Source organism: Anas platyrhynchos, chromosome 4, assembly GCF_047663525.1.
Source record: "Anas platyrhynchos isolate ZD024472 breed Pekin duck chromosome 4, IASCAAS_PekinDuck_T2T, whole genome shotgun sequence".
Classification (NCBI taxonomy): Eukaryota; Metazoa; Chordata; class Aves; order Anseriformes; family Anatidae; genus Anas; species Anas platyrhynchos.
Window position 1 is genome coordinate 39,759,388 of NC_092590.1, and position 15,746 is coordinate 39,775,133.

General features: G+C 36.8%; 1 protein-coding gene across 5 annotated transcripts in view; it reads left to right on the plus strand.

Annotated features, from left to right (window-relative positions):
- Nucleotides 1–11,934, plus strand: part of MGAT4D (MGAT4 family member D) — a 54,795-nt gene extending 42,861 nt beyond the window's left edge. For all 5 annotated transcript variants that reach the window (XM_038178929.2, XM_027456723.3, XM_072036767.1 and 2 more), the window contains 8 exons: nt 1,403–1,514; nt 2,481–2,611; nt 6,260–6,367; nt 7,284–7,477; nt 8,935–9,013; nt 9,127–9,205; nt 10,464–10,573; nt 11,122–11,934. In XM_038178929.2, coding sequence (XP_038034857.1) covers nt 1,403–1,514; nt 2,481–2,611; nt 6,260–6,367; nt 7,284–7,477; nt 8,935–9,013; nt 9,127–9,205; nt 10,464–10,573; nt 11,122–11,148 — 840 coding nt within the window. In that variant the 3' untranslated portion in view covers nt 11,149–11,934. The remainder of the gene's footprint in view (nt 1–1,402; nt 1,515–2,480; nt 2,612–6,259; nt 6,368–7,283; nt 7,478–8,934; nt 9,014–9,126; nt 9,206–10,463; nt 10,574–11,121) is intronic.
- The last annotated feature ends 3,812 nt before the right edge of the window (nt 11,935–15,746 follow it).

The following is a 15,746-nucleotide window of genomic DNA, read 5'->3' on the forward strand; positions in this document are numbered from 1 at the left end:
ATTCTATGCAACACTTCTTGCAAGTTGTTGTTTTTTTTGTTTGTTTGTTTGTTTTGCTGTTCTCTTCTGCTTAACTGTCTTCTCAACTCAAGCCTCAGATCTCAGAGTCTGGTAAGAACAGTTCATCTTGATATCAGTTCATCTCCGTTTTTTGATATCTTACCGTCAGCAAGCTGCTGTCAGCAAGCTAACAAATCTCTTAATCATGTCTTTGAATTTTGTTCTACTTCCTCCTTGTTTCAGTGTTGACACTTCTCCCCCACCAGCCTTACACTTACATGCTTGTAATGGCCAAATTCGGCTAAAAGCTGTAGGCCTGCTCCCTCAAACTGCTCTTGCTGACACTGCACTGAATCTGTTGAGGGTGTAAAACTTGCAGGAAACCCTGCATTTTTTCCCCATAGCATTTGTTTTCTACCTATTTAGCTCCCTGACCTAGATTCCAATGCCATCAGACAAGCACCAGGGCCAATAAAGTACAGCGGTTAGATCAAATTAACTGTATTGTTTCACTGTACCCCAACAACATTTTCTGAAGGCTTAGACTCCTCTTCCTGCATTTTTCACCTCCATACCAAATTCAAACCCTGTACTACTTGCTCCTTAGTTCTGGAATCTGTTTATTTGTGTGATTGACTTTAAACTCCTTGTTTGGAATCGTTATCCACAGCGTTGGTAACTGGCATAGCTTCTGGCTTTTCATATCCCCCATTCTTCTCTGAAAACTGTGCAAAAACGCTGCCAAGTCCTTTCCCATTTCCTTGATGGATATCACTCTCCTTCTCTGACTGTCCTTTAGTTGGCTTTACTGTCGTGTTTGGTTTCAGCCTTTACAATGTGTTGAGCTCTATGTATTTCTCTTCTTCAGTGTTTCACAGCGTGTTTCTTCTTCCATGACTAGTATTCCCTGAAACATCTTGCTATCCACTAGCCCCTCTCATCCCCAGTTCTTCTCCTCTGTCACGTTTTAGGTACGATAGAGTCTGCCCAGGCTAATCTGCAGAGCCTCTGACCATCTGCTTTAGGCGCCTTTCTTTCCGAAGAATTAGCTCCTGCTGCTTATCAGTGCTTATACAACTTCAGTACAAACTGTCTATCATCTTCCTTAACCTCTGTCTTTTCGCTTAAAGTTTTCTTGTATGTGGTAAGCCCTGTAAGGTAGGGAGAAAAAATGAGAAGCACTCATGGTGTTGTAGTCAATCCTGTAAATAAATATTTAACGAATGATACTGGAACAGAGAGATATGTAGAAGCTAAATAGCAATCCACTGTAGTTTGGCACAGCTTCAGTACAAACTGTGCAGCAGTCATGCACAGTGCGGTTATCACTCATGTAGCAACATCGCCACCTCTTCTGCAAGCAAAGCCACCACCTGCCTTTTGTTGTTGTTGTTTTTCCCAGTTGGAAGATGATATTATAGCCAAACCTGATTATATTCAAAGTATAAAAAAGTTTGCGGCTGAACAGTCCCAAGAGTGGATGATTCTTGAGTTTTCCCAGCTTGGATTTATTGGTAAGTACTAAGGCCTCAGGAGGGTCAGTTGATTTGGAGCTATGTAAGTAGAGTAGGTCTCATTCAGAATTACAGTTCATACATGGAAGGACTTGCATATCAAAACTTCCCTGGCTCTTCAGCAAAACTCCCACTGCAAGCCCTTTACTTTCTGTGCTCTTTGGCACTGTCTTTTTAACAGAATATAGGATCTATAGTTGAGTTCCCATAAGAAGCAAATTGTTCCACATCAAGGTACTACATGCTCCTGCAACACGTAGCCTTCCTTTCAAGAGTAGAATTTGCACAGTTTATAAAATGTTTCCTTTCTTTTCTGGAGAACATGCATCCCATATTGGTAGTGTGTGTGTGTATATATATATATATATATATACACATTTATTTATTTATTTTTACTATTTTTATAATAGTTTCCTATTATATTTTTTCTTAGGTTATAACGCAATTTACACGTGATATTGATTTGTGATAACACCTTATATGTGTTAAGTTAAACAAAAAATCTAACAAGATCTGCTAATAAAAATAGCAAGAGAACTAAATTAATAGTGATAGTGTTTTAAAGGCAAAGTATTTTATATCTAGGTCTTAACTTAAATATATTCAGTGTACTATTACCATTGAAACTGTATGCTTAGCATTTTGAGAGATTGTTCAGACTTTGTTTAATCTGACGCACTGATACAAGTGATGGGCAGACTTGTGTTTGAACTAGGACATAATTGCATGCTTGATTACTCAGCTGGTTGACTGTGTGAGAATATCTCCAAGTATGGGATGGAAATCTTTTCAAAATTACAGCAAGTTGGAGAACAAGCAACTAAGGACCAAAGCTGGAGTCTATGTAAAATTTCCACTAAATATCAGAATTGCATCTGTGTATTTAAGGCTGAAATAAAGATAAAATGGTGCTTACTGTGCAGCAATAAACATATTTGAATATGCACCTTCTTGTCTTGCTTTCAGGAAAACTGTTTAAATCAGAAGACTTGCCACTCATAGTGGAATTTTTTCTCATGTTCTATGAAGATAAGCCCATAGACTGGCTTCTGGACCACCTGCTCTGGGTCAAAGTGTGCAATCCAGAAAAAGATGCAGTAAGTATGTCTATGAATTTATGAATACAAATAACATTCAAGCAGTCTCTGTGACCAAAAAGAAACCCCACAACATTTTGAAAAAGTGGAATCAAAATCTCTCAGATGACTCAAGAGCTGATATAGACCTTCATAGTGTGTAACTTTGTTGGAACCCACTGGGACGTATGGAGAGATCTGACTCACAGAAATTCAAGTTTCCACATCAGAGCTGTTTTACATCTGTTAGCTCAGAACAAGGTCAAGTGCAAGTGCTCATCTTCCTGCAACTAGTCATTTTATGCAATCCTGAAGCATCAAAGAAAATTTTGAATATATAAACCTGTATGGGACTGGCACTTCTCATAACCTTTTACTGACCTTCTAATATGAAAGCTTGTAAAGCATACAATCTTAAGATCACAGTTATGAATTTTACATATCATTTCCTTTCTTTCAGGAAGCAGAACTTTTGTTTTGTTTTAAATCATTTACTGCCTGGGAAAAAAAAAACTCGATTCTTTGCTTAAGAAAGAAAAGAGGGAAATTCGTAGACTGAAAGGATGAAATGATACTTTTCACTGAAAATGAAAGAGAGGCTTGTGTTGAATTGTAAAAACAAACAAACAAAAACAAGCACATTTGTAGCATTGTAGGTGAACCCTATGACATGTTGACATGTTAAGGATTACTTTATATCCCTTTGACTTCTTTAACTAGCTTTTGGTGATGGTCACTACTCAGTCTTGCTGTATAACAGGCTGTGCCACAGAGGAACTACCAGAGTTTCTCTCCTCGTTTTTTAAGGTTCAAGAGGGTTTTTTTTGATTAGCGTAGTGAGTTCCCACACCAGTTGTTTGCATGTGTGTTATTTTTGTGTTGATAAGGAGGAGGAGACAGATAGGAGTTCTGCAGAGCAGGAGAGTGAGGAGAGTTGAACAAAAGGGGCCTCCTCTGCTACAAATGTGTAGTGGAGGTAACTCCTGGGGACCGCAGAAGTTGCCTGGTTTTACACTTCCGTAACACCACTGAAGAGTCTCCATTCCCAATTCATGCAGATAGGATTAAGCTTTGAAATTATACTTTTCTGAGGCTGGTTTATAGGAGTTAGTGATCCATAAGTACCTCTATTTTATGCTCTTGCCCACCTGCAATAACTTTAAAAAACAAAAGTTAATATCACCCCTTCCAGATCTGTCTCACGTGTGCCAACCTCAACTCCTGTATATTAAACATTCTACTTTCATTTTTAAATGACTGTACTAGTTTATTTCATATATAAATCATATCTGAATCATATCTAAAACAATGTGGTGTTCCTGAAAGGCAGGCAGGTGGATTGCGCGAGCCTGCCCTGGCCAAACCAAAGCGGACTGGTACCAGCAAGTTTCTAGTGAGTTTCACTTCTGCAATTGCAATTTCAATTGCTGTGGGTAGTAAACAAACATTGATTCAAGCCAGCCTTGTGTTTTTCACTGGGAAAGAATGACCAGGGACAGAAACCTACTAGAGCTGCTCGTAAGGGTACAGAAAACAGGGGCTGCGAGAAGGACAAGGATCGCTGATGATCTTCTTCCCGTATAGATTAAATAAATGATTTGAAAGCTGGGGTTTCCTATAGAAAGGTGAGATGACAGAGGTCCTCGTGCTTTCCCTCTTCCAAGCAACTGAGCGTGTCACAGAGTGATTGCACAATATGCCTCATGGGAGAGTCAGTGGGTACCTGTTCGTGGCTTTTATGTGCCGTTCCATGATGATGGGTGTCTGGCACGTTTTCAGCCTGGACTGAGTATTCACATCTCAAGATCCAGCCACTTCTGTCCACCAAGTTGAAAGATGATTCCTCAGATCTCTGTGTAGTTCAACAACTTTATCATGTGTACCTCCTGTGAACAATCATCTGCCAGTTTGACTAGCAGTGGCATATCTCTACCCAGTGGAGCGCAGGGACTAGCGGGCTGCAAAGATGAGAGCCGTGGCTCATCCAGGAGCCTTGTTTCATTTTCTGTACAAGTGACTACAATGGGTCATCCCGTTGTACTAAGTGTGCTGCCGTGGCATGAAAAGAGATGTATTAGAGACTACATTATTTTAGAGGATGAACCGGCAACCCAGTCAGGAGAAAGACTACATTTTTTTTTCATAGCAGATATACAGCACTTTTTCCAAAGAAAAAGCTGCCAGTAAGTCAATTTTCATGTGTTATGTTCTTATATTGTTTTGCTGAACATCTGCTGTGGACAAATATAAAAATACTTAGTTCTGCTGAGATCCTTCTTCCAGGTGGTTTTGTACTTTTAGTTAGCGCTTCTGTGAGAACCATAAATCCCCTATGAATTTTGCTATTTAAGCCAGCTGAGTGAAGATTATCACTTCTAGCTTTAGAAGGCGTTGATATAGTTATGTAACATTTTTCTTTATAGAACTGGAAGTGTGTTATTGAAGACATAAACACGTTACCCTCTAAAATCTAAAGATGTGAAACCTGTGATATAAGAGGTTAAACTATCTTCCAAACTCATGCAATTATTCTGTGGCAGAACCAAGAGTCTCAGGGAGTCTAATTTTTACTCTGCACTCTTCTGTGCCATTATGCCTCATTATGTCTTATAATTATGTCATTATGTCTTATAATATGTCTTATTCACATAAAACATAATTCACATTATGTTTTATGTGAATAAGACAATATAGTATAATATTGTAGTGTGTTTGCTTCATTGTATCTAACATTGATGCTCTATGCATATAGAGCAAAAATTGCATTTGAAGAAATTATTTGCTATCATACAAAAAGAAGGAAACCCCCAAATTAGTACCAAGTATAGTTATTTAATTCTTTGGTGTATATATAATGTCACAAAGTGTATATAAACCAGAAAATGGGGATATAAATACAGTATCTAGGGGATTTACTTAGTTTTAGGGTACAATATATGTAACATATAATATCATAGAATCATAGAATATCCTGAGTTGGAAGGGACCCTTAAGGATCATCAAGTCCAACTCTTGACACCGCACAGGTCTACCCAAAAGTTCAGACCATGTGACTAAGTGCACAGTCCAATCTCTTCTTAAATTCAATCAGGCTCGGTGCAGTGACCACTTCCCTGGGGAGCCTGTTCCAGTGTGCAACCACCCTCTCTGTGAAGAACCGTCCTGTATATTACATTATAACTTTCTCAAATATAGCAGAAAGAGCCAAATGATAAAGATGGATTCTGGTTACACTCCTATCTCAAGACAGCGAGTTTTGGTCAAAATAGAATGATATGGCAAGGCCAAAACTTGAAATTAAATTTGACAGAAACGGGGGGAAAAAAACAAACAAACAAAAAAAAAAACCACAAAGCATACACACAAAAAATTCACTTTCAGATCTGAAGTGCATTTTTGTTGTTCCAAATGCGATTGATGATGGGCACAGCACAGAAATCCCTGACTTGGTAGTGGTTGAGCCTGAAAGTCTACATAGCACCATGAATGGAATTATGAGCTTTTGTCTGGAAACTGTATGTGAAATAAGGTGTCTGTTAATCTAAGGATTACTCATGTAAATACGGGTTAAAAACCTGACCCATACCCTCAATGACATAATGAAATCACCTGATTCGTTTTCATCTCCTTTATTTAAATAAAATTTCACCCTTTTTTCTTTCTTTCCAGGCACATTGTGAAAAGGAAAAGGCAAAGATACGTATCCGTGCTAAACCATCTCTCTTTCAGCATATGGGAATTCATTCATCATTGTCTGGGAAGATACAGAATTTGAAAGTATGGATAAGAAATTACTGTTGTATTTCTAAATTATATGCTTATGTTCTGGTTTGTTTCTCATATTGATATCAAGCATTTCATCTTTGGCATTAGTTGGCACTTGCATTTCCAAGAAATGCTGGCTTACAGATTGGTGTGTGTGTGTGTATGTGTGTAGTATCGATCTAACGTCTGAGTTACAGATAGGACAGACTGCTTCTGCAGAAACATCTTTGAATCTCTGATCTGAACAATTGCACTAGTTGCAGTAGCATTTCATGGTGTGTAGGAATCCTCCGCACAGTGCAAGGTTTTGTGTGCCATGCACCATACAAACACGAAGGGTTATGATGGTCTGTTTTGGCTGAATAGTCCATGATACCAACAAGGAGGATTACTAATAAGAAAAAGTTAGTGGTAAGATATGGGTATAGCTCTGCTGATGGCAGTAGGTTGTTAGAGTTTGGAGGGCAAGCAGTAGATCTGCCAAGTATCTGATAAGTTAAAGAGCAGTGAAGCACCAGATTTCAGGGATGTTCTGTTAGTGCCATTTAGACCACTCGTGAGATAATTAGAAATGCACCATTGGATCAGACTGGGTGTTCAAGTTGCCTCTAGCAGAGGCTAATATTGGATGTTCTGGCAGAAGGTATAGGAGACAACCACAAAATAGTCTACCCTGGAGATGTTTCTTTTTCAATCTAGACAGCTGAGAAATAATCAGTACAGCTCAGCGTACAAACTATAACACTGAGTTTCAGTGATAACACTGAAATGAATATCCTATTTCTATCAGAAATAGATGGTATATTTTTTGACACTTTTGACAAGTACGTGTTTTCTGGAATAGTTACCTGTAATAATTCCAAGATATTGGAGCACTTCTTTTTATTGTATTTTTATGAGTGTACTTGCATTTCTTTGTATCCAACAGGATAAAGATTTTGGCAGTAATGTGCTATATAAAGCACATAATAATCCGCCTGCAAAAGTGTATACAAGCCTAAAAGTATACCAGCAATATACCTTGGAAAAAATTTATGAAGGAAAAGATTATTTTTGGGCTTCGGCTCCAGTGGCTGGGGACTATATCAGATTCACCTTTTTAAAACCACTTAAGGTAGAAAAGTAAGTATTGCTTGGTATGGAATATGGTAGCTTACATGTATTCACTTTGGAAATGACTGAGTCTGTTCAAAATCACTAGTGCTCAACTGCTTGCGTAAAGCATGGCCTGGTTACTGAGGAGTTGTTATGATTTGCTATGTACCTACTCCCCTTCTTGAATTCCACTCCTCAAATACATTTCTTACATGGTAATTAGACAGCTTTTTTTTTTTTTTTCTTTTCCTCCTTTTATTTCTTCATTAAAATATTAAATAGCTTACAATAGCTCTCAAATGAATTTGGTTTTAACTAACAAGTTTCATCAATGAAACCAGTGAAAGCTTTGTTTGTAGAGTTGCCAACAGAAAGGCTGTTGGCATAATGTTAGCTCAAAGGTCACGTCCCAGGCACTTCCCAGTGCAGGTGAAAGCACAGAGCAAGTGTGGGGAAACAGTGAAGAGTAAATTAATAAAGGTGGAATTCAGTTGCAGATTCAGAAACATGAATGTAGTATCTACAGCAGAGATGTCTATGTAAGGTCGGTGCATAAGCTCCGACTGTACGTGATGGAGAGCAATCTGCTTGATACAGCCAGTGGAAGCAAGACAGATATTCATCTTATCATCCATTTGGTCATCTGAGTCATTTGCTGGAATTCACTGACTATTTTGAGTGTATTTGTATTGCCTATGAACACATAAACATTTGGGTCACGGCCAGACATCTAACTTTGAGTTAGGTGTTTGTATCTGTAGCTAAGTTCCACCTTAAACATTTTCTCATTCAAAGAGATCTACCCCCATGACTAACCTGTGAAAATGCACAGCTAATCTTATAATACTTGGTGGATTTCTTAGGTCTCCATTGTTTGATTCATACTGAAGGAGGAGGGTTAATGCTTCACATTTCTGTAGCTCTTTTCAGACAAAAACTAAGAACTCTAATACCAGAAAATCAAAACCAAATTGATTTTTTAATCTCACAGGTGTTTTTGCTCAATGTTGATAATTCAAGTCATTCTTTGACATTGCTGTTGCTCATTGGCAACAATTGGAGTTCATTTAGAGCTCCTGAACTGATCAGTATTGATAAAGAGGGGGAGTCTCTTGGCATGTAGCATATAATCTTCTAAAGACAGGTATTTTTTCTGTCACTGTATTTCAGAATCCCATCTTACCTAGGCCTTAGGATGATAGGAGTGAGTTGTAGAGTGGATCTTCCATAGCCATTTAAACCTGGACAAAGTAATTGTTTTGGATTTTGAGCACTGAAAGGGAGGAATGCTTATGTCCATCGTTCCAGAGATAGATGACTTTAATGCTTGTTTCATTTAAAACAAAAAGGTTTTAATGTGGTTTGGTCACACACATCAATGCCTACTTATGTTCTTTGTAGCCCACAACTGATTAAAGTGAAGATGTTTAAAAGTTTCCTTCGGAAAAGGAAATACCTGCAAATAATATACCTTTTTTCATCAGGTACTTCTTTAGAAGTGGAAACATAGAGCACCCTGGTGATATACTACATAACACTACTGTGGAAGTGTTGCTAGCTGATGTAAGTCTCTTATTTCTACCTGCAACACAACGCTATTTCAGTTTAAGAATGATATTTGGCATGGAAGGTCACGTCCCAGAAAACACTGCTGAGTATTGTTTTCTTTGTTACAGGAAGCTGAAAGAAAAGGATTGCTTGACAATGGAAGTGAATTTAACTATCCAGCAACCAAAGACGGATATTTAAAGATAGGTAATTTGCTTATTGTCACTTCAAAACCAGAAATTTTGATTTTCCATGTAAAATGCTTCTGTGTTTGAGAATTTCATTAACCCCGTAATAAATGCACCGTTGCAATGTAGTAACTAGTAAAGAAAACAAATATTTTGCACTGCTGCTTGTTGTAGTATGTGGTTTGACCATTGATGATCCTATTTTGTTTTAAATAATGAAAAACCCCAATGCTGGTGGCAAAAGTCAGGACATCTTATGACAGGAAAAACTTGGCCTCTGCAAAGTTTTAATAGGGTGATTGATTCCGGTTTAGATTTTGCGGCCTTAGCTAAAGAAAATGATTCCTTATTGATTATGACAGACTTAACTTGTGCTCCCCCCTGAAATCAAGAGATAAAGCATAACACAATGCATTTTTGCCCAACCCCAGCTTCCCTTTCTTCCTTCCTCGGGGTAGCAATTGACTTCTGTAAGTGAACTGCAGATTCTCCACAAACCTGCCAAAGCTTGTTGTCTACTGTAACCTAAACTAAAATATCATTACGTGAATAAAAATGAACTATTGGGAGATCTGCTTTGCTTGCCACTTTTCTTCTGTCTCTTCTATCACATAATTGCTCTTTTTCCCCCAATGAGCCACTTTCAGCTCACTATCACTTCTTGCTTGCTTTAATTTACCCCCACCTCCTCTTGGCTATTTTGTTCTAATTAGAGATCGAAAACCAAATGTTGTTAACTCCAAGTTGTATGTGCAAGTTCTTAGGAAATGAATATCGGATGCAATGAGTGTTTTTCTTTTGTCTGTGCTGATTTTATGCCAGTTTGACAAGGGTACCTAACAAGCGTAGAACTAGTGAAGGAATATATTAGAATTGATCCATGATCCCTTATATCTCTTTTTGAAATAGTTGTACGTATCAGAAAAGCTCTTCTAAATTCTTTAACGTGACCCGTGGGTCAGACGTGTATTGTCAGTACTAACGTATTTATTTTCTAACATTTGTAGCTGCAGGTTCCTTATTTACTTGTGCTCTTCTCCAGTTCCTAATTGTTTTAGCTGAATAAATGAATCCTCATGTACAGCAGAAATTATCTTGTTTATACCTTTGTTTTTCAGCAGCTACAGTTTGAACTTTTTCAAATGACTTTTTTCCTCTACTGTTGCATCCCTGGTGTTAATTTATAATTTGTAATTTAGAACTTTCACTAAGTTCACCTGGAAGTATATTTCATCCTAATATAGACTTGTACTGACATTGTTTTATTTTTCATTTAGGGGCTTTTGTAAATGGAATTGCAGAAGGCAGCATCAACCTGCCAAAAAAAATACAGGCTATTCGTTTGTCAGTCAATTCTGATTCTCCTGTGTGGGTAATACTTAATGAGGTAAGCATGTTAATAAAAGGATTTTAATAAAAGCTTTATTAAATCGGTTTTAGTTCCTCCTATCATATAGGAATTGATGGTCATAATTTTTTATCTAATTTTAGTGGGATTCTGTGTGGGGAAAAAAAGTACACAAGTGGAAAAGTATATTAATTACTAAAGGGAGGAGAATTTACTTATTTTCTTCATACAAAAAGTGTTGAAAATGCTTAAATGGGATAATTCTCCAGTTTTTGCAATGCTGTAAATATGGCCAGTAGAATTTGGGTCATGATATATCAACCAACTGAAGGAGGATTTTCTAGCATTTTTCAGTCACCATTTTGGATATTAATTACTATATGCAAACAGATGACTTTTTTTTCTTTCAAGTATAAATGAAATGCCTGAATGTGTGTGAACCCATAAATAGAAAACATTCAGCAGAAATCACTGAAGAGAATTACTGTAGTCATACTTGGAAGGAAGGAAAAGCTAATGTCTTAGGAAACATTTCTGCACATTTTAGAAAATAATATATATATATATATTGCTATTTTTTTTCCCAGGTACTTATTGAGACATCTGAAAACTGAAAACTGGAAAAAAATATATTTTTGACATGTCACTTGTTAATGGACTTGCTTGAAACCAGGCTAACAGCAACAAAAACCTGAGTGGGTACAAAGAACAAATCCAGACCCATTTTATTCTTAATACTGTGTATTGGGAAAGAGTGGAGATAACTGTTAAATATTTCTATAATATAAAGAATATTAAAAGCTGTGAAAAAAACAATCACATTAGAAAGTTCCATAAACTGTTATTGACTAAGCTGTTAATATATATACATATAAAAAATAAATCCCATCTTAGTTTAGCAACATTGATTATGTATTACTATAAACAATTGATAAGGCATTACAGGTTGTCTCAGGGACTAAAACATAAAAGTAGGACAAGTTTCACTAGAACTAAACATGTGGGCATTTGGGGAAAATATTAAGGACATGGTTTGTAACTCCAGGAAGAACACTGGTTAGTTTTGTAAAAAAAAGTTGTCCATATTCCTTGCAAGTACTTAGAGCAGTCCACCGGAGAAAGGAACAATTTAACAACATGAAAATGGATCCCAAAGTTACCATGTGTTTCAGCCTTAATGTAGCATAACAGATACTTAATATATTTCTTTAAACGGGAAGTGCCTACAAGTTACCATTTGCATAACTTGAGAATTAAATACGTATTGTTGAAAGGAGTGTAAAACTTTTATGTGAATTGTGCATTGAATTAACTAAAGGAAATAATCAGGGTATCACATGTAACTATATTTTTGTAGAAAGAAAATCTATTTAAATAAAATTTTGGATCCTGTTATTTGATTGGTCTGTCCTGATACTTCAATCCTGCTCACGAGCCAAAACTCAATACAAGTTTGAAAAAACAGCTAAACCACTGTAGCCTCATTTGAAGTGTTGCTGGGAAATTGCGCCTTGGATGTCTACCTGTGATGTGCAGCATTCCGGTATTGCTTCCTTAGCACTTGAGGCACGAGTGCGCCCTCATTCGCCAGCACAAGCATTGCATCCCTAACGTTATAAACTGCACTGTACGCTTTTGTATAGGTTTGTGTTAAATGGGTAAAATTAATGCATAACAGTATTTTTAATATTAGAGTATTTCATTTAAAATAATATAGAATGAGCTCTCTTGCATACATTAAAACAGTTCAGAGGGGAAGTTTTTTAAAAGACCATCTCCAATAATAGTTTGATAATTTACAATACTTAACATATATGCTGTGATGCTATATATGTGTGTATATGTGTAAATACATGTGTTATTTCTTGGACCAAATATTGCAGCCTTCACTTGGATAAGAATTTAATGCAGGTTAAGAATTATTGTAGTAATGTGAGGTGCTTGAAGATGCACAGAGACACCTTTATTATCCATAAGCATCTACAGTAAAGGGAAGGTTGAATAACACTGAGAACACTGGATCATTAAAATGCACTAGCTAAAACTACAGCTAGGGATTGAAGGGAAACCAGGTGGCTCTGCATAGGGCTACATGGCAAACGAAGGGCAGAGCTCTGACCAGGATCAAAATAGCCTTTATGATTTTTATATTTTTCTCTGCTGATACATGAGTCAGAATGGCATATAACTGTGAAAACTTGTATTAGGGAATAAAACACAACTTACGTTACACTAAGGGGAAATAAACGATTTTTGAAGTCATTCTTGTCTTAACCTGAAATGCTTTAGCATCTTTGGGGAAGAACAAACTGACCTGAATAGGGTTTACCCCTATTTATTACCCTCTTATAAGGCATGATGCACCTGTTATCAACATATGAAAGAAGTAGAAATCGAACTGCAAAGAGCATTTATTGTTGAACATCTTGCTAATTAAGTACTATATGTAGTAGAAACTTAAATCTTTTGCTATTGCTTTCACTGGAACAGTCATAGGCTGGGAGCAATGTCTACATTTGGACTGTCTAGCAGCCAGTCATTACAGGTAAGAGATATTGTATAGGATGAAATTTCAGGTCAATTATTAATCAATGAAAACACAAAGTACAGAGGTAAAAGATTTTGTTACCAAAGCCTTTTATTTTCACAGTGAAATTAAATTTGTTACTGTTGAAGGATAATTCTAAAGAGCTTATCGGAGTACCTGAAATTATATTAGGAAGTGACTGGACATTTGTATACTTTTTTTTTTTTTTCATTCTGTACATCCTGCTATGTACTTCATTTATGCTGTTTCAGTTTTTACTTATTTTACCTAACCATTGCAATCTTCGAATACGCTTTGATGTAAATGAGCCTTACAGATGTTGAAAGAGTAAATAACAAATGCTCGCTTATGCACTGTTGAGTCAAATTTTGCGTAGTCCCCATTCTTCCTGGTGCTTTATGGAGTGCAGAGGTTTTTTGGCCAGTCTGTAGAACCTCAGCTCCTCTACAAAATTGAAGGAACCTTGTGAGACGAACTCTGGATTTTCACTGAAGAATTGATAACTAAGTTATGAGTGCTACAGCCCTAGTAATTTTGAGAGAACAGTGTAATAGAAGTATACTTACGTACTTTTGCATGTTAATGTCAACAATTAGCTCTGGGTGTTCATAACAATCTCTGTTATGCATGGAGTGGTTATATTTATATAGCCTTTTGATCCTGAAAGGAAGCTCCTATCTGTGGTTTTCCATTTAATAAGCTCTACTGAACCTGCACGCACCTTCCCACACCATGTCTCTAAGGCCATATTAAGGGCTCCTCAAGAGAATTTTCAGTTCAGGTAACTGACCTATGGGATACAGAACATCCTCTCACTTCGCAGGTGACTGTTTTTGTGCCATAGGCGTTCTGATTAACTTACAAAACAAAGACAGTAAGTTAAAAAAACAACTCTCTTAAGAGGCATTCCAGGTTCCCTACCAGATCACTGACCTCTTTCATTAGGGTATTCTACTTCAGTATTTGCATGTGGTTTAATACACAGTCTCCAAAATATTGGCTACCTCATTTTACATGTTCATAATTAGGTTAAATGCATATGTGGGAAGAAAGCCCATTTTGCAAGCTAATTCAATACTAATGATGATTTATTGTACCCATTTTGATTTCCACTGAAGTGAAGTTATTAATTTCTCTGAGCAGTGTGACTCTATTCTTGTCTTAAATCCTTTGAGGGACTTTTGAAAGGGAACTGGTAACATTTGTTTGTGATACAAAAGGCAATTATGAACTTGGCTTTACTGATCTTTTTTAATGTTTTTATTTCCATTAATTATCTGAGCCCTAATCTCATCAGTGTTATTGTGACTCTTTGTGCAGCTAAATACAACTACACATCTCCTCTAAATGCAAATGGAGGATAGATTTACACTGGGAAGAGACTAGGCTCAACAGGAATATCTATTAAAATTAATTAGGGGAGATTTAATTTAAAGTTGAAGGTGGATTTGCTTACTGAATTTGAAATTTTCTCTCCCATTTGCATGAATGTTGAGTGGATAGCATCCCATACACAAGGATCTTAATTTTCCCCAACGTTTACTTTTTGCATTACTCTGTCACACATCTGTTAGCTGTCCTATTGGTTACACAAACTGTGTTCTCTGAGATTCCTGTTTCGGGTTGTTTATAAATAAATATTATTTATTTTCATGAATGGAAAATTGCAGATGTATCTTTCATAGATGTCTTACAATGAACAGTAGGAATATTAGAAACGAATTATGCAGTGAGCAGAATTCTTGAATTCTCCAATTACTTCTAAAAGGACGTACACGTATGTGTATCTCAAGCTGCAATGATAGTTTTCATCTGTCTTTTTTCATGATGGAATGCACAAGAACATTCCCCACTTCCTGTTGAGCTGGAGGTGCCTGAAGATTGAAGATTCTGTGGGAGTATGGTGCTGTTTCAGAGAAGTACATTAAATAAGGATTTGAATTGAGGCTTAAAAAATCCTTCTGATCAGTATTAGTTACACCTTTACAAGAGAAGAAATGGTGTGGCTTTTCTATGACATTAGTATACACTGTTTAAGTTGTGATATTTACATTGATCTTTAGAGCTCATAATTGAAATTATCTATAGCGGTCATAAGTTCTGATAATGTTGTCAAAGAAGAAATCAAGTTTGAAGCTTTTGCATTAGCTTACACTGAACTTATAATGCCTGAAAAGTGGAATATCAAAAAAAAAAAAAAAGTTCAAATTACATGTTCTAGTGTTAATTCCAAACAGTTCTGAGTTATTTATTTAGGCTAGTTAGCAAACTAGTATGTGGTAGAAAAAACAAGTAGAGACATCTATAAAAAATACCTCAAGTTATAAAGTATTTTATGTGGGCCATAACTGTTACATCCCTAAGACTGTGGTAACAATCAAATAATGTAAAACGGAACTGGTACAGCTTTTGGCGAGGAGGCCTTCTTTGATGATGTGAATTGAATGACACAATGTTATCTGGAAACACTGTGAACCCTGATCTGGTTTGTCACTAGCTGCACAGCTCTGGTGCCAAAAAGTTCCTAGTGGTCTCTCAAGGAACTGCTTTTCTCTGTGCCATCTCCCCATTTTGCATACTGCTGCCATGTGTCATGTTGTAAATTCTCTCAACTTGTACAGTGTCCAGAGTCACGGGACAGTCCCTCTGCTTTACTATTCCTGG